Consider the following 24,709-nt stretch of genomic DNA (forward strand, 5'->3'; position numbering starts at 1 on the left):
TATACTGGATGGCTCAGTGATTGCTGTGTAATTACAAACTCGAGACAGCTTGTAATACAGAGATCTCTTCATGAGATCATACATTTTTTAGGAATATATTTTCATTTACCACAATTAGTCTCCTAACTGGTTAAACTGCTTCCAGAGAGTCGAAAGTTGACTCTATGTAAAGTGACATCAGAAAGTCTTTAATTTCCAGGCTGGGCGCAGTGGCTCACACCTGTAATCCCAGCACTTTGAGAGGTCAAGGTAGGCAGATCACTTGAACCCAGGAGTTCGACACCAGCCTGGCCAACATGGCAAAACCCTGTCTCTACTAAAAATACATAAATTAGCCGGGCAGAGGTTGCAGTGAGCTGAGATCACGCCACTGCACTCCAGCCTGGGTGACAGACTGAAACTTGATCTCAAATTTAAAAAAAGAAAAGAAAAGAAAATCTTTAATTTGTGAACTTTGGGCAGCCTCCAGAGTTTCCTGACATCTACCTTTGTTGCTCCCTAGAGATCATCATTTCGCTGTTCCCACCTTTACTGATACTTTTCTTTTTGCTTTGTTATAGAATTATATTTATGATAGAAAACCTTGAGATAGACATAGCAAAAGAAAGACAATAAATATCGCTTGTCATTCAGACCATTTTAAGTAGTGTCTGTGTGTTGTTCATTTCTGGTTCTCTCCACTACATCTGCATATTGTGTGTTTACCCAATATTTATTATTCTTGAGCAACTCTTCTCAGACTCATCAGCATTAGGAAAGAAACTCAACCCCTTTCCTTTCCTGCCACATTCAGCCTTTCAGAGAGATCTCAAGTGCCATTTTGGATAACAGCAATGTCTGAAGTTTCTTTTTGCCATTTTCTTATGATAGCTGATGAATTTATTAGGAGTCTTTAAATAATAAACACTCTTCTGTTTAATTTTTACAATATTATTATTTTTGCCATTCCTTGAGGTAGTTGAGTCTTCCTGTTTTCTCACTAACGTTCCTTTAGCTTTTTTTGTTTTGTTTTTGAAACAGGATCTCACTCTATTGACCAAGCTGGAGTGCAGTGACACAATCTCAGTTCACTGCAACCTCCACCTCCTGGGCTCCAGCAATCCTCCAACCTTAGCCCTCCCAAGTAGCTGAGACTTCAGGCATGTGCCACTATGCCCAGCTAATTTTTGTATTTTTTGTAGAGATGGGATCTCACTGTGTTGCCCAAGCTGGTCTTGCACTCCTGACCTCAAGCAGTCGGCCCACCTTAGCCTCCCAAAGTGCTAGGATTACAGGCATGGGCCACCGCACCTGGCCCATTCTTTTAATCTTGATCTAACCTCTTTATATGTGATAAACTACTGATTATCATTAGCCTAGATAATCCAGACATTCACGGAAAACCCTCAACTCCGGTCTCACCCACTCTTTTATTGCATGTTTGTTTGTTTTTGAGACAGAGTTTTGCTCTTTTTGCCCAGGCTAGAGTGCAGTGGTGCGGTCTTGGCTCACTGCAACCTTCACCTCCCACGTTCAAGTCATTCTCCTGCCTCAGCTTCTTGAGTAGCTGGGATTACAGGCGCCCGCCACCATGCCCAGCTAATTTTTGTATTTTTAGTAGAGATGGGGTTTCACCATGTTGGCCAGGCTGGTCTCGAACTCCTGAGCTCAGGTGATCCACCCGCCTCGGCCTCCCAAAGTACTGGGATTACAGGCGTGAGCCACCATGCCCAGCCACCCACTCCTATTTTTTAAGAATAATTTTCTATTATATAGTCGAAGCCATAAATCAAGCTTCTCAATTCTCCACGTAGATTTATCAGATATATGTGAGAGGCCTAATAAAATCCAGTTTGTATTTTTATTGCTCTTATTGCTGGGCTCAAAACTTGTAGGGCACAAAACTTTTCCCATACAGATAGAACCTACTGAGAAGCGAAAAAAGGTTCTCAGTAAGGTTCATTGTGTAATCCTGAGAAAACTTATCTGTGATTATAGGATCCTGAGGCCTAAAGTTCATGAGCTTATTCCATTGCATCTTCTGAGAAGGGCTTCCTGCCTCGCCAGCATCCCGGGGCCTTCCCTGCTCTGATGCTGAGAGAGTCTTCCAGCTTCTAGGTTTCCATGACCTCAGTTAGCAAAGGCAGGAAAAGATGTAACAGATAGAATTGGGGTTTGCTCCAACTTTTGGAGGCTTTGAGTAATTGTGTGTTTCTCTTGCCTCTTTTCTTTCTTTCCCTTTCTTTCTCTTTCTTTCTTTCCCTTTCTTTCCTTTTTTTTTTTTTTTTGTTTTGTTTTGTTTTGTTTTGTTTGGACAGTGTTTCTCTCTGTTGCCCAGGCTGGAATGCATTGGTATGATCATAGCTCACTGTACTTACTGCAGGCTCAACCTCCAGAGGTCAAGCGATCCTCCCACCTCAGCCTCCTGAGTAGCTAGGACTACAGGTGCTTGCCACCACACCCAGCTAAATTTTTTCTTTCATTTTTTGTGATAATAGGAGTCTCCCTATGTTGGCCAGGCTGGTCTCGAACTCCTGGCCTCAAGCGATCCTCCCGCCTCAGCCTCCCAAAGTGCTGGGATTACAGGAGTGAGCCACCTCACCCAGCCTCCCCTACTTCCTTGACTTTCAGATGATATTTGTCTAAAGCAATGGCTGTAGCAACTTTCCTTGCCCCTGTTTCTCCAGGTATTTCATTTTCTTTGTTGTAAGTTCGTCTAATGAGGGTCACCTAGCAGATAGTGGTTGAAGTCTTTTTGTCCCTCTTGGCAGTCTCACTGGGTCTCTAGTCTCTTCCAATACCCTCTTCCCTTGCTGGTCCTCTCTGAAGGGCTGTGGTTGTCCTGGTTCTCTGCCCCCAGCCGATGTTACTAATCATCTTATAATGGAAACGCTCTGTGATTTTCTCTCTTTTTTTTTTTTTTCTTTCCTTTTTCCTGTCCATAGCAGCTCTTCAAATCTATCATCCTGTTTTTATCTTACACTTTTATTTACCATGCACCTTCAGGGCTTTATTATTTGTGGTCTACTTCAGGATATTTTTTTCACAGTTGATGAAGCCTGTAAACTACAGAGCAAAGAATCAGAGGGCCCTAAGCAACCGTCACCTTTCTGGTGAGAATATATTCACCTAGAAAAGGGCTTTTATGAGGTCGCGTTAGCTAATCGTTTTTCTAATGGTGTCGCTCCCTTTCTCTCTTAAAGGTCTCTTCAAGTTATTTTACTTTTTTTTTAACCCCCGTGTGCATCTTGGGTAGAATATTTTAGTACAGTTTTTGTCTGGACACCTGTTGTTTGGCTTTTTGGCTTTTGAGTATAGCCATTTGTGTTCAAATGTTCTTTTACTTGTAGTGGAAATTTGTGTCTGATATGTGTGGGCTAAGTTCTAAGTAATATACACACACATATATATAAAATCTACACACAGTGGTGATATGGGCCATGGATATTGTATAATTCAATCATGATGGTACTCAGAGGCTCCTATATGTTAATAGTTCATATAGATATATGTATATGCATGTGCAGTAAGATATGCAACTATGACACCCCATTGGCTGATACTGGGCACAAGAGGAAGTCACTCTTCTTGCGTGAGGATTATAGAAATTTTCATTTTTTAAGGCACAAAAAGTATTTCACTGCCATGTTTTTTTTAAAAAAAAAGTTAAGTTGCTCAAAAATGAGTCGGATACAGTGGCTTACAAATGTAATTCCAGCACTTTGGGAGGCGGAAGCAGGCAGATCACTTGAGATTAGGAGTTTGAGACCAGCCTGACCAACATGGTTCAACCCTGTCTGTACTAAAAATACAAAAACAAGCCAGGTGTGGTGGTGGGCGCCTGTAATCCTAGCTACTCCGGAGGCTAAGGCAGGAGAATCACTTTAACTCGGGAAGCACAGGGTGCAGTGAGCTGAGATCACACCACTGCACTACAGCCTGGGTGACAAAGTGAGACTCTGTTTCAAAAAAAAAAGTCAGTGGGATCAATGAGAATTAAAATATTAAATACTGGCACCATAAGCATGGTAAAGCAAAGGCACACTCCAGGGCCCACCAGGTTCAAATATTAGAATTAGTGCCCTGAATTACAGTGTGGATCTTCTGTTCCTGTATGTATTCACCTGCGGTGTGCCTTCCTGCATGGCAAAGCATGGCCAGAGAGCACTGTACCCACAGGCCTGCTTCTGTGGAGTAACCCAGTGGCCAGTGACCCCGGTGTCAGTGACAATCAAGATGGCAGCCTCGGGTATCACCGCTAGACGGCATTCAGGCTAAGAAAGCTATTTCATTTGGGTTGGGTAGGCTCTAGTAAGTCCCTGGAGCTCTGGGAGAACCTCAGGGACAGTGGGCCAATATGACACACTCTTCAATGATACAAGGTTCATTCATGAGCGCCTATGGCAGGTTATTTTGAGGCAAACCCATTGCTAGCTAAGGCTTCAACATGTCTTTCTAAAATATAAGGATGGAACTGTCATCATTTTTCTTTCTTTTGGGGGAAGAGAAGTTAACTGTGCTACATTTTCATCATGAATAAATAGGTGGTCCATTTGGTCAACCTATTCTTTTTCTCTTCATGTTTTCACCCCTTTTCTTTCGTATTTTTTTTCTTGTTTTCTTCTGGTCCACAGGCTTTGGAGGGCATGCTGATCTCTCTTCAGGCAGAACTTGACATTCAAAGGTACTTGATGAAAATTGAATCGTCTCAGCGAGTTAGTACTCTACCTGTTCTTTTTCTGCATCGAGTTGCACCCTCATCCTGCACCTTTCCCTCACCTGCGAGTGGCGTTCTAATCAGTGTCAGCGACTAAACCAGATGCCTGCACTTTTCGCTGTTTACCCCAATCCCTGATTCAAAACTATCAGAGCCAAGTGCTTGCAGCATTCTGAAATATGTGCATTTCTAAAAATTATGAGAGTCAGTATTAAAATGAACACTAATTGCATGCTTGCTTCGAACTATTTAATTTGCTTTCCACAGATTGGATTGTGGAATCAGCAGTAATGCAACAGCAAGCTGGAGATCTTTGAATAATTGTTTGAAAAGTGGGCATCTCTAAGCAGAGATCCCATCCTTGCCAGCTTGCTCAGGCAGAATACTCATGGCAGTAAAACAGAAGCCTGAATCATTCTGACAACCCCAAAGCTATGTCATTCTGCTTTGCTCAGTTCCAATGTGTCCAATGTTGGGTCCAGATCATTTGACTTATATACATTTTAATAATGATCGTGATGGAAATAAACACATTTCTTTAGAACTTACATGCCCCAGGCACTGTTCTAAGTGCCTTACAAGTATTAACCTCTCACAGCAACCCTGTGGGGTAGGTATACTGTGATTCCCATTTTACTTTTTACTTTTTTTTTTTTTTTTTTTGAGACGGAGTCTTGCTCTGTAGCCCGGGCTGGACTGCAGTGGCCGGATCTCAGCTCACTGCAAGCTCCGCCTCCCGGGTTTACGCCATTCTCCTGCCTCAGCCTCCGGAGTAGCTGGGACTACAGGCGCCCGCCACCTCGCCCGGCTAGTTTTTTGTATTTTTAGTAGAGACGGGGTTTCACCGTGTTCGCCAGGATGGTCTCGATCTCCTGACCTCGTGATCCGCCCGTCTCGGCCTCCCAAAGTGCTGGGATTACAGGCTTGAGCCACCGCGCCCGGCCGTGATTCCCATTTTACAAATGAGGTGATTGACGCACCGAGAAGTTAAGTAACTTACCCAAGGTCACACAGCTAGGTGATGGCTGTGCTTATCACAGCACACTTAGGAAATGTTTGGCCATCTGGCTTTTGTACAAAAGCGACCTCCTTCCCATTGGTCAGTCTTCAGTGACCATTCTTATCTCTTTACCTTCCCCTTCTTAGTAATTAATCTCACTGATCTCTTTTTAGGGTAACAAGCTCAATTTAGAAAGTTCCTGCCCAGACAAATAAACATAAAGGTTCAAGTTTAGACACTAAAGAGAACTATCATGTCACACATCGTCCCAGTTCTGATGGGTGTTTATCCTTAATTTTATTCTTAATCATTTTCACATTCCTAAAATTCATGCAAAATAGAGGCATCTTTATTATTTCCATGCACACGTATTGTGCACTAAGTTAAAATGCAGAAAGGGAAAGGAAGGGCATAGTGAGCTCTTCCTTACAACTTCACACCCTGCCATTAACCTTTCTTCCTACTTTCAGAATAGAGATTTGACATTGCCCGGTGGGATTTTCCCATGAGAAGTAATACAGAGTTTGGGATTCCCTCCCGCTATTCTTTTTTTCTTCTGCTTGAAACAAATCTTCAGTACTGACTTTCTTTTTTTTTTTTTTTTTTTTTTTTTCTCCATATCAGCAAATAATTGGATATCTGAGATTTTTCTTGAAGGGCTTTTTTTTTTTTTTTTTTTTTTTTTTTTGGCATTTTCAAGCATTTTAAATTATAATGCTGTTTTTTTGGAGATGGAATAGGATGAAGGTTAAGGTTGGAAATCGAAGGTGATCTTCTTCCCCCTTTAGTGAATGAGTAACTCTCAGATCCTCTCCAGATGTCAAATTCTGTTTTGAAATTGGACGTAATTAGTTACGTATCTCACAAGACCAAGACGAAGGCATGGTGAAACCATTAAAGGATTATTTGTACCCTTCTCCCCTCACATAGGATCCCAGAAGCTACAGGACTTCCCAAGTACAGTAGGAAGCTGAGCCATCTAGAATCACCCTATCAGTGATTACCAGCTTACTACCGAAGGAAAGCTAAATGCTTGGCCTCTTTTATAATTTACCGGTTGCTGTCCCATGCACCTTTTTCCCAATTACTTCTTACTTTATCAAGTAGATATTCTGATTATTTTATAAAAGTGAGAACTGAGGTTCAGAAAGGTTTCATATGGAGTTGCACTGTGAGTTCATGTCAGGATTGGAGTCTGCTTTTCATAAAATAACCTGATAAAAACAGTAAGTCCTCTCATTATAAATTGTGTCTTCTGTCCATCTCTTCGAACAGTGGTATACTTTCCTAGAGCAGGACTAGAGGAAAATCAGAATGTTTGGTGCAGAAAGCTAGTTAGAACTTTCACAAGGTGTTTTGTTTTGTTTTCATTTGAAAATCAGTCCAGTGAAATTGCACAGGTGGTGGTGGTGGTAGTAGTTTTGGGCTGATGGGAGGGGGCATGTGTTTGAAATGAATAGTGAACTCAATTCCCAGGATGTATGGGGAGGGTCTGGCCAAAAGCTCAGAACCTTGGTGACCCCAGGAACCCACAAGAGTCCCTGTTTCCCAGTTCCCTGTGGCCTTCATCACTGTGGGGTGGTGAGGATATCATAAGCTCTCCCATGGCATAGCCCATACCCTCACTGAGGGTGAGGGCCTTTGCTAGCAAGGAAAGCCTCTTTGGTTTGGCAACAATGCAGTTAAGGTTTAGGGGTACCATTCCGTGGCTTGGGATCCCACATCCTCTCCATAAAGCACTGAAGCCTAGGCTGCAGAGATGAGCTTAAGAATGACTTTTGTTAAGGAGGTCCTCTAAGATATGTACTTAGCACCATGTTATGCTGGTTGTATTTTACTTGAGATTTCAAAGGCTACAAGCAGGTTTCTTTCCTTTTATCAGTATAATAACAGCAATCCTCACACAGACACCTTTTATCCTATAGCCTTTTAAAGTGCATTCCTGACTCTCTGAATTACAAAAGCATCTGCAGCCTTGCTCAGACCTCAATCAATGAGGATTTTGGGAGTCAAAGCCTGTTCAACTTTTTGCTTGTTTATAAGACATTACTTTTCTTGTTTCAGAAAGAAAGGGGAGAAAGAATAAATTAATTGTCATATTCAAGGCAACTTGCAATAAAAAGACATCTACCCTAAGGTAGATATACTGAAAATCAAAAGGCAAAATCTCGTAAGAAGAGGAAGCAAATTTTCAAATGTAGGTTCTGTGATTGGCTTGGACATTAAATTTAGTTTCAAGCTTCCCGACATACATGATACTTTACATAATTCTCATTATATGACAAGGTAATACTTAATCCTTCAGGAAGCAAAAGCATATCCTTTGTTTTAAATTCTAAAAGAAACATTGTTCATGCCTTTATAAAAGGTACACGGATCAGCATAGTAGGCAGGACCAACAAGTAAGCAGCAGTATTCTTCATGTGGCTTTTGTTTTTTAAGAGACAGGATCTTGCTGTGTGACCCAGGCTGGAGTACAGTGGCGTGATCATGTCTCACTGCAGCCTCGAACTGCCAGGTTCAAGGGATCCTCCCACCTCAGCCTCCTGAGTAGGGTGCACCACCACTCCCGGCTAAAAAAAACATGTCTGTTTTTTGTAGAGATGGGATCTCACTGTGTTGCCGAGGTTAGTCTCAAACTCCTGGCTTCATTTATCTTCCTGTCTCAGCCTCTCAAAGTGCTGTGATTATAGGTGTGAGCCACCGCATCTAGCCCAATTTTGTAATTTTGTATTGGCAAATTTGTATTAATTTTGTATTGGCAAGACGAAAAGAAGAAAACACATCACTGAATACAAGTTGCATGAATGTATTTCCGAATGGGAAGAACGTCTGCGTTAACGAGATCCAGACTTGGAACTTACTGATGATCTAATTTTCTAACTTGGTAGAAGGATGCTAAATGGAGATCATGGTCGAGCTAGGCTTTATTTTCTTTAAATAGCTTTTATCTCATTCTGGCTTTGGGGAGGAGTCAGAGAGCAGACAATTCGAGGTGGTATTTCAGTAGAGTTTATGTCATGTTACAGGTAAACCACAAGGCAGGCAACTGGCAGGTTGATGTCTAATCCTGGAGTTAAAAAGGCCACCCTGACTTCTGATCTGATAAGAACCCCTGTCTCCTCTGCAAGGCAACAGATTTAGCAGCTCCTCTAGGTGGAACCAAACCTCTTCAAGGGAAAAAAAAAAAAAAAGGAATACTGTATCATCTACAAACTATTAAGAGATTGAAAGGTAGAAAATATCTAGGGGATCATAGAAAATTGCTAAAATTCCAAATTTACCTAGAATCAAATTTTAAGAGCCTTTAAATTAAATTACTGTAATGGTATCAGAACTACAGATGTGGAAGTCTTGTCTCTTTACAAGTTGGAGTGCAATTCGCATGTCTGAAATTGATTTGATGGCCTTGGTGCTTCTTTTTTAACTGTATCGCTTTGTAGAATTGGAAGTTCTTATAATTCTGGATTCTTGCCAAATATTGCATGGCATGAAAATGAAAACGTGTTTCCCTTCCCGTGTTTTCCCCATGCATTTGTGTTGTCATTTCAGCGACCATCTCTAACCACAAGTTCTTAAACCTAGAATCCAATCATACGGAATACACAAGAGAAGACAGGAATGGGCATGAATGCATTCAGGTCACCATAGACAGGAATCCTTCTGGATTCTAAATGTTTTATGGAAAAGTCGTCCCTTCCTCTGATCTATTCTTTAAAAATATCATGACCTATTTAGCAATTCTCTGATTTGTAAAAACAACATATTCTTATTTTGGAGACATAAAGAAAGTATGTCACTCTTATCCTAAGCAAACTAATGCAGAACAGAAAACCCAACGTGGCATATTCTCACTTGTAAGTGAGAGCTAAACATTGGGTACACATGGATATAAAGATGGCAACAATAGACACTGGGGACTACTGCAGGTGGGGGAGGCAGGAGGAGAGCAAAGGTTGAAAACCCATTGAATACTATGCTTGTTACCAAAACACCAGGGGTTTGGTCTAGGTTCTAGTGCTCACCAAACAGAAAGCCAATCACTGAGACAAGTATTGCCAAGGAAGAAGGCTTTAATCAGGTGCTGCAGCCAAGGAGATGGAAGCTCAGTCTCAACTCCATCTCCCTGACTGACTAAAACTAGGGGTTTATGTAGCAGGAAAGAAACATAAGAACATGTAAGAAATCAAGAACCGAGGAGGGGCAAAGAAACAATCATGATGAATGAGGGGTGTGGCATCTGGTCTGGTGATCTGGTGAGTTTCAGTTCTTTGATACTTTTTTGAGAGGCCTAAAGGTGTTGCCTGAGGAAGGAACTCAGATAAAACAAATACTAGTTTCCAGCTTTGAGACCAGAAGAGTCAATTTCTTGTTCAGTTTATCAAAAAGAATAATCTATGGGACTATTGGGTCAGTTTCATGCTCACTACCTGGGTGACGGGATCAATTGTACCCCAAACCTCAGCATTTTGCAATATACCCATGTAACAAACCTGCACACTAAAATAAACCTAAATCTAAAATAAAAGGTGAAATTATTAAAAAAGACAGTACGTTACCCATCATGCCACCATCAAAAGAAAACTCATGCTGGTTTTTGGCTATATTGTGTCCAATTACTAAATTATACCCCAAAATTCCATTAAAACACCTTTATTATGATTGTGTAGTACTCTGGAGTGCACAACATTGTAATTTGTTAACCAGCCTTCCAAATTGTTTCAAGATTTATTTGTTCTATTAAAGATGTAATATGTACAGATTTGCTTCCTGACACTCCAATACGAGAGCTACCACTTTTCTTAATTTTCCCAAATCAAACTAATCTATCCTGGCTTCAGCAATTATTGAGAAATTCATTCTCATGCTATTAAGGGGAAGCATTGTCCCCTCACTTGGAGTCATAAGGAAATCTTGGGGAGCTTGTCCAATCCAGTAAAACCAGGCCAGGGCCTCTGAGTCTCCTGGGACTCATAGTGAATTGCCTTCCATGCAGCCTGTTTGCAGCCAGGTTTATGGGGACCTTTGCCAAGTATCCTAAGTGTGAGCACCTGGTTTCAGCCACTCTAAGCATGTCACACATCCACCCTCCCAGCTGTGGGTCACTTCTTGCAAATGGAATACAGGTCTTTCGAATTTGAAGAGCACCATCACCAACCCTGACAACTGCCACCCTCTTCTTGGCTCTGGGAAGTCGTCCACTCCCCTCTTCCTGCCTAATTAGGAGCTTCCTCCTTTCCTCTTCTGAAGGCCAGTCCAGATTTATTTTCCAAATATCTTTACCTTCTCATCCCAATTTAGGGAGAGAGTCTTCAGAGTGGCCTCTGTAGCGTGGAGATACCATTAACAATCCTTCCCTGTGGGAAGACTTTAGAACTTAAAGGCTTGGCAGTTTTCCAGGAGGCAATGGCTAGGAATAGAAGTTCTATAACTTTTTTGTTTGTTTCTGATAACCACAAGGACAAGGCAAATGAACAATACCTCAGAAGATGAATCTGACACACAGATAATACTCTATGGAGAGTATTTGCATAGTGTGGTGCGTCTTTAAACAATGAGGAACTACCCTTTTCTGCACAGAGGTGTCCTTGTCGCTTATTTGTTTGCAGCTGTAGGAGGGCAGGGGGCTTTGCATGGTGACACTGGGTTGGCAGAGGGGTCCTACCTGGCTCACTTCACTCCACACAGTGGATGCCTCAGTGCAGGGATGACTGTGGCTGGCTCTATATGAGCCGCCCATGAGCACGGGGTACTAGGCATCACTGCCCTTTCATCTTTCCAATCTGATAATGAAATAATACACACAGAGAAGGAAAATGTGGAAACAAAAGATGCACTTGTACTTTGCCCAACTGCTGAATCATCTGATTTCCATCCAGAACAAATGCCATTCTGTTTTCACAGGTGAAAATTGTGAATAATGTCTGGGTACTCTGTGGATGGAAAAGGGAGAAAAGTGTTGAAATATTCGCCTTGAAGAAACAGGATATAAACTGAGTGTATCAAGGATATTTCATCAAAATAAATCCTAGAGAAAATGCTTCTCCTTTGTCCAAGTCAGGGAAGAGAAATACTAATTTTCAGACCTCAACTTAAGCTAGGAGAGACATGAGAATCTCAGATATGCACAGTTGGAAGCTGGCATTAAAACGGGGTTAGTGAATATAGATCTATCTTATTGTAAGGTCCAGAAGTTCCTGGTTACTAGTAAGTCTGGGACGTATCCACAAACTGCTCACATGCAGTATCCAGATGTCCACTAAATACTCGATTTTGTGTGTATGTATATTGTACTGTAGATTAACAGCAGGACCCTCTAGTGCATGCACCCAAGGTTTCTATTAAAAACAAAAGCTGCTGATTTATTCTCCTCCACCATTTCTCTGAGTCTTTCATGCCAGACCCACCCCAAAATGACAAGATCATAATAAAACTAACTACAGTTCTCTTCTCCATTTGTGTTGCAGTTCTCACATCCACCTGTTGTATTTTAGAATCATGGGGGTCTCAGTCTATTCCCCAGAGTGAGCATAACTGCAAGAATGGCACTGGGGAGATATTGACTCAGATTTTGCTTTTCTGTCCATAAGCCACAGAAGCTGTGAGAAGTTGCCAAGAAGCCATGCATAGCCAAGCCTTTCTGCTCTTTTTTAAATTTTGTATTCTTCTATTATTTTTTAGAGATGGGAGTCTTGTTCTTTCTCCCAGGCTGATGTGCAGTGGTGTCACCATAGCTCACTGCAGCTTCCACCTCCTGGGCTCAAGCCATCCTCCTGCCTCAGCCTCCCCAGTAGCTGGAACTACACGTGTGCACCACCACACTGCTAATTTTTTAATTTTTTTGTAGAGACAGAGTCTCACTATGTTGCCCGTGCTGGTGTCGAACTCCTGGGCTCAAGCAATCCGCCTGCCTAGGCCTCCCAAAGTGCTGGGATTACAGATGTGAGCCACTGTACCTGACCACAGGGCTCGCTGTTCTAAACATACACCTGCTGTTGGTCACAGGACTCACCAGAGAATGGCAAGTGGACACCTGAAGGAAGAAAACCTCCACTGATGCTGTCACCAGGGAAGGGTTTATGTAAGGATGGGAGGGAAGATGGAAGCCAGGTGTGCCCGATGGAGCTCACTATCTTCCTTCCCACCCTTAGTCCTCAATCTAGCATGGACATTAAAGACTGGAAACTAGAAGGAGGGCAGAAAATGGGGGAAAAGGCAACTGCACTGTGGCTTGTAGAAAGGACTCTGTAAGCAAATTGAGAAGGGTAGAGCTTCTGTAGTGCCAGTTTGTTAATTTTCCTTTGGAGTACCATGAAGCAGGCATGGTAGAGAAAACCTAAAGTCTGTGGATGATTTATTTGCTAATTTAATATTTTGTTCCTGGAATTTTTAATAAGAGTACCTAGCAACTAGAATGTTCTCTTCAACTGAAATCAGAATTTTGACTAGGTTTAAGTTGAAAGTTACACAAGTGAAAGAAAAGTGTCTGAATGTCATGATTAAATTAACCACATCATTTAATGAATACTAGGAATGAGTCATTCCAAATATATTTGTATGTGGAAAACTTCATTGTATTTTCAAATGCCCTGCGGCAAATTGGGCATTAATTAGGATGAAGTAAAACTTCATCACGGAGATGTTGATTTTTCTTTTCACAATAGAATGTAATCTGAAGCAAAGTGAATACCTTGGCTAGCCAGACACCCCACTGTTCCTGGCAATTAACATATTATGTAAAGCTACATTTGCAGGTTCCTTTTCAGGACCTCGGCATTTCAATTTAGGGTTTAAGGATCTGAAAACGGGAATGAAAAATACATCATCAATGCTTCTAGCTCTAACTTTCTTTTATCTTTGTTGTTATCTCCAAATCCAATAGCAATGCAAAGAATATAAATAAATTCAATCCCCCTCGCAAAACAGTGCACTTGGTGAACATTTCAGCAAATATTTGTTTATGATGTTAAAATGAAATCATGGCCATCTTGTAAAAATTAATGCTGTTCAACTATGTTGCATGCACTTGAGGACATAAATGCAGAAAGCCAGATCTTAGCACTACCTAGCTATGTACTTCTGTGGAGCGGGTGCTATAGGATAAATAATTCAAAGGAAATCTTAGTAAACTTTTTTTTCTGGGTGACATGATCTTTTCTTCTTGTGTGATGTGTACTTAGAGTTAGAAAGTTTTGGTCCTGCAAGGGATCTGAGACACCAACTAGCTCAACCTCTGGCCTTACAGATAAGATAGCTGTGACTCAGTGAGGTTATAGGTGGATCAGTTTTTGGCAGAAGCTGAACTAGAACTAGCATTCCCAGACTCCTGGTTAAATAAAAATTTGAGGCAGGGTGCAGTGGCTCACACCTGTAATCCTAGCACTTTGGGAGAACGAGATGAAAGGGTCGCTTAAGCTTAGGAGTTTGAGACCAGCCTGGGCAACAAAGTGAGACCTCATCTACTGAAAATTTAAAAAATGAAGTGGGCATGATGGTACAGACCTGTAGTCCCAGCTACTCAGGAGGCTGAGGTGGGAGGACTGCTTGAGCCTGGGAGATCGAGGCTGCAGTGAGCCATAATCTCGCCACTGCACTCCAGCCTGGGCAACAGAGACCCTGTCTGACTGACTGAATAAATTAATGACCAACCAACCAATCTTACCACTGGTGTCAACTCTGGAGTACACCACACGTGATCTTTGCTCTTTTCATTTGGTAGAATTTCAGAGCAAGCTGCTTTTTCTATTTTCTTTTTTTTTTTTCTTTTTTTTTTTTTTTTTTTTTTTTTTGAGACAGTCTCGCTCTGTCGCCCAGGCTGGAGTGCAGTGGCACGATCTTCGCTCACTGCAATCTCCACCTCCCGGGTTCACACCATTCTCCTGCCTCAGCCTCCCAGGTAGCTGGGACTACAGGTGCCCGCCACCATGCCTGGCTAATTTTTTGTATTTTTAGTAGAGATGAGGTTTCACCGTGTTAGCCGGGATGGTCTTGATCTCCTGAACTTGTGATCCACCCACCTCGTCCTCCCAAAGTGCTGGGATTACAGGCGTGAGCCACCGCACCCATCCCACTTTTTCTATTTTCTCAGTGATAACCCATAGTATGAGGTTACAGGGAAGGTTAAAGAAGATTACCACATGGCAGTTACTTGGTACAGAGCAGCGGGCACCTAATATGTTGAGTCCTTTATTTCTTCCCTCATCCTTTCATTAGGAAGAGAATATTTCTAGAGGGTGAATCACAGATGCAGAAGAGGAGAGAGCTGCATTGAGTCAATTACACCAGCATGTCTTGGTGACAGAGAGTCTCCTTTGAAGAAGAGAAGACTAGAAAGGACCAGTGGCGTTCAGGTGGCCTGACTATACAGAGCACCCCCTTCCTGCATGACCCCAAAGGGCTTACTGTTTGGGTTCCCAGGTTTGGGGTTGCCTAATGATTGGGGAAGTCTTTACAAGGTTGTGATGGAAACAGGGATCTCCATGGAGCAAGGAGGAAAACCAGTCTTAGGGACCCTTGACTCCTGCTCACGTGGCTCAGAGAATATTCCCACCATCCTCTGCTTCCCCCTCAGTTAGGAGGCGCTCTCCACTCAGTAGCTTAGGGCAGCAGCTTCAAACACCAAGCTGTAGGCCATGCATGACTGAGAAAAGTTTTCACTGAAGGCAAAACGAGAATGCTAACTCCAACATAAAGAATTTTTCACTAGATCAAACCTGAAATTGTGTTTGTTTCCCCTTTTTTTGGTATTAAAGTATCTTTTCTTTCTTATGGTAAAAAAATCATACCACAGAGAGTAAGATTTCTTTAATGCCTCTTATTTTGCTAAATAAAATCAACATCCCTGTATTGTAACCCCTCATAAATTTGGGGGGAATTTTTTTTTAGAAATTTTCATCTATGAAATATAAAATGATGGGAAGTATTATTATGGAAACAAGCTCCAGAGAGTTTAGCTTTCTCCATGGTTCTTACTAATATGAATATGTGAACATCGTAGCAGCTTAGCCAGGAGGAACCATTAGCATTGGTGTTGATCAGTGGTGGCTTGCTTGCAAGGCAAAGAGATATCCCAAACTAGTGCAAGAACAAAAATTGAATTAATTGAATAAATTAATTGGAAGGACCCCACAATGTACTGGAAATGGAAAGTGGGAAGCCCAGGAGACCCCAGATGACTGCTGTCTTATCCTTTGCGCTCTCTGAAGATCATGGGGGTCTCACATCTCTATTTCTTAATACAGATTTGCTTTATTTTTTTTCTCTGCCCTTTTTCTCTGTTTCACTTTCCCTGCCCATTTTAACCACAGCTTCAAGTCGAGAACTAAGTTGTTTCAAGTTCTCCGTAGACATTGACTAATAGATCCTCTGTCCCAGATCTAAATTTACAGGGGAGAGAATTTAATTGGACCAACTAAGTTCAGGTGGCTACTTCTTGACCCAATCAGGAAAGACATTTCCAGGGGTGAGAATTTGATTGATCCAACTAAGATCAGGTGACTACTGTTTAGTCCAATCAGGAAAGACCAGGCTGGAGTGGGTGGCCCTGCGCTTTATTGCTCAGTTCAGAGCAACCCTTGCACCTCCCTCTTCTCCTCTCCCAATGCCCCTTTAAATTCAGCAGTTACTGCCCCAAACTCCTTCTGCACTCAGGGTGATGCACCTCTTCATTCTTCTTGTCCATCTATTGCATATACATTATCTTTTGCCCCCATATAGACCTTATTATATGCTTGACAAGCTCAAGAACTTTTATCTCTGGTGCACTTTTACCCATGGTGCCTAGCACTGTTCCAAAATGCTATTTTGACTTTTTTTTTTTTTTTCTAGCATATCAGATCACAGGGTATTTGGCACAAGTGTCAGCAATTTCCATTGTCTTTTCTCTGAACTAAATGATGTCTCAGCAGCAAGCTGGCATCAGAGGGGAGGGTACTGCGTGTGAGGAGACTGCTAATATGTAGTGATCGTTTTCAGTGAGAACGTGAATAAGAACAACAACGAAAAGAGGAGTTTACATTTGGAGCTAAATAGTTATGTATAGGAAGTGAGGGAGGAAAACATATAGCCCTACATCTTTGGTTTTTCTATATACCTACCACTACGATGACCCTGAACAAGAAACAGATTTGATTTTGATTTTCTTCAAGGATTATTACCTTCTGCAATGGAAAATGACAACTCATCAAATGTATTGTTTCTGCCGTGAGCTACAAAGATGACCATACAGCAGAGGTTATAAATGTAGCCATGTTGCTTAAAGTAATATTATTTCTTGGCTATTTTGCTAAACTGAATCTATCTTCTTTTTAAAAAAAAAAATGTCAGGGATGAGGACATCATACCTTGATATTCTGCTGAGCACGGTAAAGAGGAAGCTACTTCACTGAGGACCACATGAATTTGTCTAAATCTTGGTGAACTGGGCAGTGATTTAGGGATAATTTTCCTGGCCAAATACTTGTAATGTGTGTCAAAGCCAGATCCCCATAACAGAAGTGGACTTTGTAAAAAATAAATCTAGGAATACACCACTTTGGGGATTTACACAGAAAAATTAACCAAAGGAGACAATCTGACTGTTAATGCATGTTCCTTCTGGTCATGATATTGGCATGTAATCTGAGCTGAGTTTCCCGTGGAACACCCAGTCATCTTGAAGCCTCATCCCTTAAGAAACACAGGGCAGAAGGTACTGACCTTATCCCTGCTTTCCTCTATGGGAAGGTCCTGAGAGGCGCATAGGAAGGTGTGATTGTCTGAATAATACAATTGATGCTGTTGAGAGGGGTCTTCTTGTACTTTTAGCAAGAAACTGCTTATCCGATTCTCAAAGGGTACTGCCAGAGTATCGGGCACACCTTGGGCATCCATGAAAGAAATTTGTAGCCCAAACCTCGAGGCCGGACTGGCTAAAGAATTGTCAGCATACCTTGTTCAAAAATTATTAATAAGGCCGGGCATGGTGGCTCGCACCTTGGAATCCCAGCACTTTGGGAGGCTGAGGCAGGTGGATCACCTGAGGTCAAGAGTTCAATACCAGCCTGGCCAATGTGGCAAAACCCCATCTCTACTAAAAATACAAAAATTAGCTGAACATGGTGGCACATGCCTGTAATCCCAGCTACTTGGGAGGTTGAGGCAGGAGAACTGTTTGAACCCAGGAGGTGGAGGTTGCAGTGAGCCAAGATGGCACCATTGCACTCTAGCCTGGGCAACAAGAGTGAAACTCCATCTCAGAAAAATGAAATCAAATGAAATGAAATAAAATACAATAAAATAAAATAAATATCTCCCTCGCAATGTGAGTTTACTGATTGTGGAAACAGTCTTGGTATGAGACTCTTAAGGGCCAGTTGTGTACAATTTACTCTGGTATGAGTACCTCATCCATCTTGGGTGCATAGAAAAGTATACAGTCCCCTCTGTTGTGAAAGCACTGTTAGAATTTGTCTGGCAAAAGGAATTGTTTGCTATTGCTTTCCTATAATGTGACTTCTCCTAAACCCCCTGTTCAAAATGGACCACATAAGTCAAATAATAAAAATCTTAATGGAGACTAGGTGCGGCAGGTCACGCCTGTAATCCTAGCACTTTGGGAGGCCAAGGCAGGTGGATCACATGAGGTCAGGAGTTCAAGAGTACTCAAAGTACTCAAAGCCTGGCCAACATGGTGAAACCCCATCTCTGCTAAAAATACAAAAATTAGCCAGGCATGTTGGAGCGCACCTGTAGTCCCAGCTATTCAGGAGGCTGAGGCACAAGAATTGCTTGAACCCAGGAGGCAGAGGTTGTAGTGAGTCGAGACCATGCCACTGCACTCTGGCAATCAATCAATCAATCAATCAATACAATGGAACACTTAAGGGCAATGTTATTTTCCGGTAATTTTCACAACTGATACTTTGACCCACTAGGTCTTTAGTTTTCTCTATCTAACCCTTCTGATGAACTCTTCCCCCTTGCCATATTATTTTTCCAGATTAATAGAGATGGCATTGGACATATTTTCAACATGATTAATAATAGTCTATTTTCCCACTTTCTTTAAAATGTCTTTTGCAGACAAGGAGCCCCAAACTGTCTCACAGTCCTCAACCACCCAGTCTGGGTGACCCGGTCGAGCATTTATCAGAGACGTCCGCTGATTCTTTGGAAGCCATGTCTGAGGGGGATGCTCCAACCCCTTTTTCCAGAGGCAGCCGGACTCGCGCAAGCCTTCCCGTGGTGAGGTCAACCAACCAGACGAAAGAAAGATCTCTGGGTAAGCTTTAGAAGGCAGTTTCTGATGCCCTTTTCTTACTGAATGCGTGTCTTGTTATACTTCTGAACCTATACCCTTTCATTCAACATTCATTTGATATTGATTTGCAAATACTCTAGTACTGGGAAACTTCATTGGTTTAATATCAAGCATTGAGGATTTGCCTGATGGGTAATCAGATCAAGTGCAAGCTGGCTTTGAGTCTGGGCACATTCAGAAGTGGTTGAGATTAGTAATTCAAGCCAAGGGGCTAGTAGTATTTTACCTATGTTCCTGCTACTATACAGCAGGAGTCCCCAGTCCCCAGGCCATGGACCACTACCAGTCCTGTGGCCCGTTAGGAACCAGACCACACAGCAAGAGGTGAGCAGAGGATGAGCGAGGGTTACTGCCTGAGCTCCGCCTCCTGTCAGATCAACTGTGGCATCAGCTTCTCATAGGAGCTGAACCCTATTGTGAACTGCACGAGTGAGGGATCCAGGTTGCATGTTCTTATGAGAATCTAACTAATGCCTGATGATCCGAGATGGAACAGTTTCATCCCAAAACCATTAGTGGAAAATTGTCTTTCACGAAACCGGTCCCTGGCGCCAAAAAAATTGGGGACCACTGGTCTACAGTAAATTGTGAGGAACTGGCCACAGAATGATCCTCTTGTCACCTTGCAAACCTCTTCTCCAGTCCCGGAGGCCAGGACAGTTGGCATTTTTACCCAGTGCTGTGGGTTTCCACCAGCCCTGCTGCACCTGTCTGGTAATTCAGTGGAGGAGATGAGTGGCTCCAGAACACAAAGGGACAACGTGGCCAGCATCTCCATGACTATTCATAAGAACCTTGAACACGAGGCTGTCCCCACTACCGCGTGAAAGGATAGAGGGGCTTGGTGTGTGTAGTACACAGCTTTTCTGAAAGGTAGAAGGATTCTTTTTATGCTTTTACCACATATCATTTCCTTTTTTTGTTTTGGAAGTTCACTTTCTATCTTGCGTGGCTTTTTAAATTTCTTTCTTTCTTTTTTTTTTTTTTTTTTTTTTGGCCCTTTAACAAAATGGACAAGTCGTGAGGATTTAGACCTCTCTGTCAACTGGGCAGATGTTTCTTATGCTTCACTGCCATGTTAAGGTTCTGATTTGGGTACCTGTGTTTACAAACAGATGGGCTTGGGGCTAAGAGGGGACAGGAAAAGGGTCAACATGCAAAAGCCTTCAGAGTCTGGTGCATGCAAAAGACAGCTGAACTCCGCCATGTAAAACTGAGCAAATGCCTTGCTGGGAGAAGAAAGAAGAAGATAGATATGACAGAAGGTGTCCTGATTTTGTTTCCGTAGCTGCAGATAATGACCCAAACAGACTGGATTCAGACATTGTCCTAGCTGTCCTAAAAGAAACCCGACCGGGCGTGGTGGCTCACGCCTGTAATCCCAGCACTTTGGGAGGCCAAGGTGGGTGGATCACAAGGTCAGGAGATTGAGACCATCCTGGCTAACACGGTGAAACCCCATCTCCACTAAAAATACAAAACATTAGCCAGGCGTGGTGGCAGGCACCTGTAGTCCCAGCCACTCAGGGGGCTGAGACCGGAGAATGGCATGAACCCGGGAAACGGAGCTTGCAGTAAGCCAAGATCGTGCCACTGCACTCTAGCCTGGGCGACAGAGCAAGACTCCATCAAAAAAAAAACACACCCACAACTTTGTTATTATTTGTATTATCAATGTGAATATTTAACATTAAATTTTGTGTACTTGATCTTAGTAATCTAAGGTCCTCGTTGTGTAAATGAGAGAAGACCACAGAAAATGTGCTTTTTGTTGATGTGTGTGTTTGCCTGTTTGAGCTCACACAGTTAATTAAATAGCAGCAGTGGGAAGTGCAGGGCTTCAGTTCCCATTAACATCATCTTACAAATGAAGGGACAAGGACACACACAGGAGGGACACACCCAAAGAGCATCATTGGCCAAGACAGTGTCAAGATGACACAGACTTCCACACCATCACCAGGCTGGGGTTTTCTTTCTGGATGCAAGAAATTTGTGGTTTCTTTTTTTTTTTCTTGAGACAGAGTTTTGCTCTGTCACCCAGGCTGGAGTGCAGTGGCATGATCATGACTCACTACAGCCTCGACGTCCCAGGTTCAAGGGATCCTCCCATCTCAGCCTTCTGAGTAGATGGGACAACAGGCACGCACCCAGACACTTGGCTAATTTTTTATTTTTTATAGAGGCAGGGTCTCACTATGTTGCCCAGGCTGGTCTGGAACTCCTGGACTCAAGTAATCCTCCCACCTCGACCTCACAAAATGCTGGGATTATAGGCATAAGCCAGCACGCCTGGCCTGAAACTTGTGCTTTCTTAACTCTACTCACACTTAGGAGCCAGGCAAGGAATGGGATTTCTCCTTTGTGCTTGAAGGAAATGAGTGAAGCTCAGGTCTCTATAAAGATAACCTCGGCTTTGCAAACCAAAATGAAGATAAGAATAAATGCCTCTCCGCCTCCCCCCATACCTGGGGAACTTTGACTCTGTTGGATAATGGATCTTTTGTCTTAAAGGAAGGAATTTCCTCTGCAGCCAAGAACGGTTGGCAGTGCAGGTTGAGACTTGCTGGGTTCAGGAACCAAGCCTTGGGGCAGAGAGACTGCAGGAGCTAAGGCCGGCTTGCCCAAGGAATGGCTGAGGGTGGCGGGTGTTTTCGCACAGGGGTGGCCACGCTTCTGCAAATTGCTCCATTTTACTCAGCATCCTTTGCTGTAGAGTGCTGGTGTGCTGTCACAGCAGGCTGAAAAATGCATCTGACCTGTTTATTCTGCCCTCCCTGTGAGGGGCTTTTTGACCTGTCATTTTTCACTGCTCCTGGATAGAAACAAAGGAACACAGTAAGAGGAGAGGAGAGAAATGAGCAGTTTCTTGCCAAAGCGAAGGGAAGCTCTGGTTCCAGAAAATGAGGCTGGCACTGGGCCAGCTGGGTTGATGTTGCCCTTGACCGCCTCTTTGTGGCCGATTGAGGAATGTCCCCCAAGCCGCACCTGGCCCTTATGGCGTAATTCAGTTGAACCTGGACGGGAAATAGAAAGGAAAATGTGAGTCACAGCAAGTGTAAATGCAGTTTCCCTGCCAGAGGCCTTGCTCAGCTTAGTCTTTGGGAAACTCCCCGCCTCCTGGCCTTATTTAACACACAGACGCATGGGTTCCTGGGATAAACAGTGCTCCCCAGAGAGCCCCGGCCATGAGCAGGGGTGTCTCCCAGCACCTGGGTGGCCCAGAAGCACAGCTGCAAGTCTATGGAGCCTCAGATATGTAGGCTGGATACTTTGAACTGTAACCCCCTGGAAACCCGCTGTTGATGCCATCTGGAAGCCCTGGGTGTCTTTTGGGATCTGTACATTGTCACTTTATCTCAATCCACAGAGTTTTAAGTTCTCCCATGAAGCCCTGTTGATCTTGCCTTTGTTTAAAATGTTGATGGTTTGTTCATCATGGATTTTTTTTTTATCATTTTATTTTTTGAGAGCAACTTTTTAGGTTTGTAACAAGATCGAGGAGAAAGTACAGACAGTTCCCATATACCCTTGGCCTCCCCGCATGCACAGCCCCCACCTTGATCAGCATCCCCTACTAAAGTGGTACGTTTGTTACGGTCAATGAAATGAGACCAACACATTGATATCACCCAGAGTCCATAGTTTACTTTGGGGTTCACTCAGTGTTGTGCATTCTGTGGATTTGAACAAAGGTCATGACGTGTATCCACCATTATGGTATTATACAGAATGGTTTCACTTGCCCTAAAAATCCTCTGTGCTCTGCCTATTCATCCCTTCCTCCTGGCTAACCACTCACCAACTGCTCATCTTTTCATTGTCTCCATAGTTTTGCCTTTTACAGAATGTCTTGTAGTTGGAATCCCATGGCATGTAGCCTTTTCATATTGGCTTCTTCCACTTAGGATTTGAACAAAGGTCATGACGTGTATCCACCATTATGGTATTATACAGAATGGTTTCACTTGCCCTAAAAATCCTCTGTGCTCTGCCTATTCATCCCTTCCTCCTGGCTAACCACTCACCAACTGCTCATCTTTTCATTGTCTCCATAGTTTTGCCTTTTACAGAATGTCTTGTAGTTGGAATCCCATGGCATGTAGCCTTTTCATATTGGCTTCTTCCACTTAATAATATGCATTTATGTTTTCTCCATATATTTTTATGGTTAGATAGCTCATTTCTTTTTCACATCTGAATAATCTGTTTTTCTGTTTTGTTGTGTTGTGTTGTGTTATGTTAAGTTGTGTTTTGAGACAGGGTCTCATTCTGTCACCCAGGCTGGAGTGCAGTGGTGCAATCACAACTCACTGCAGCCTCAACTTGAGGCATAGATGAGTCTCCCACGTCAGCTTCCTGAATAGCTGGGACTACAGACATGTGCCACCATGCCTGGCTAAGTTTTTGTACCTACAGGGTTTCGTCTTATTACCCAGGCTGGTCTCAAACTCCTGGGCTCAAGAGTCTGCCCATCTCTGCCTCCCGAAGTGCTGGGATTACAGGCGTGAGCTACCATGCCCAGCCTGAATAATATTCTATAGTCTGGATATACTACAAGTTTATTTGTCTATTCACCTTCCAAAGGATATTGTGGTTGCTTCCAAGTCTCGGCAATTATAAGTAATGCTCTATAAACATTCACGTGCAGGTATTTGTGTGAACATACGTTGCAGTTCTTCTGGGTAGATACCAAGGAACATGACTGCTGGATTACCTGGGAAGCCGCTATTTAGTTTTGTTTTGTCATGGGTTATTGCATTAATTTTGCTTTTTAAAAATATTGCACAAAGACATTATTTATCATTGTAACTGAGTGTTTGGGAGATCCTTAAATTTTGCACTGGAAGTATGTGCCTTGCTGACCTCACCCCAGTGCTGGCCCCTCATGTCACCCCAGGCGTATCAGATACTGTTACTGCCAGTCCCCAGCCATAGGGCCTGGAGGAAGGAGAGTGAGGAAAGCCCAGCTCCCGGCCTGTACTCTGGCGCATGGTGCCACAGTTTGTCACTGGAGTCCTTCCCCAGCTCAGGCAGCACAGAAAGGCACCTTGAGGGTGGAGCCAGGACAAGATGAAATCCTCACACCACTCCGGCTCCTGAGAGGGGAGGAAACCTTCCCTCACTTCAGTCTGCCTGTGCCTGGAGATAAACCTGCCTGACTCTTAGTTTCTCCACTTGAATAATTTCTCATTTCTATTGCTTCAGGGTATTTGGGGGCTGGGAGAAATGCAGGAAGGCTGAGCACGGTGCATTTCGCAGATGCTGTTAGAAGACATGCAAGAGAGAGAATGGGGAACAGTGGCCATGTTTTGGACCCGTCATATACATCACTGGTGTCTGTGTAATGGTTTCTCTCGGGTGCTGTCCTGGGATGCAAGGTGTCTACTTCTCATTTGAAAGAAGCATTTTACCATTCAGACAGAGCCAAGTGACAGCAACACACAAGTCCTTTCTGAGGCTGAGAGCCTAGAAATTTACAAAGAAGAAAGGTAAAGAAAGAAATTGATGGGTTCAGCAGCACTGACTCGTCCCATCACCAGGTTCCAACAACCTATCGTGTCTAAATTTCTACTTCCACAGAGCGGTTGGTTCCCTGCCCTTTCCTCTCATCCAGAGCCCAGCTGAAATTCTTTTCAATGGAATTTATGCCACTTCTCCTTTACTCTCTCTTCAGTGAAAACAGAGAAGACCAGGAGAAAGGAAGACTAAA

At 43.0% G+C, this 24,709-nt stretch overlaps 1 protein-coding gene across 14 annotated transcripts in view; it reads left to right on the top strand.

Annotated features, from left to right (window-relative positions):
• Window positions 1–24,709, top strand: part of KIAA1217 (KIAA1217 ortholog) — an 850,300-nt gene that overhangs the window by 662,707 nt on the left and 162,884 nt on the right. For all 14 annotated transcript variants that reach the window (XM_073018799.1, XM_008002527.3, XM_073018795.1 and 11 more), the window contains one exon: window positions 18,759–18,957. In XM_073018799.1, coding sequence (XP_072874900.1) covers window positions 18,759–18,957 — 199 coding nt within the window. The remainder of the gene's footprint in view (window positions 1–18,758; window positions 18,958–24,709) is intronic.

Source organism: Chlorocebus sabaeus, chromosome 9 (genome assembly GCF_047675955.1).
Source record: "Chlorocebus sabaeus isolate Y175 chromosome 9, mChlSab1.0.hap1, whole genome shotgun sequence".
Classification (NCBI taxonomy): domain Eukaryota; kingdom Metazoa; phylum Chordata; class Mammalia; order Primates; family Cercopithecidae; genus Chlorocebus; species Chlorocebus sabaeus.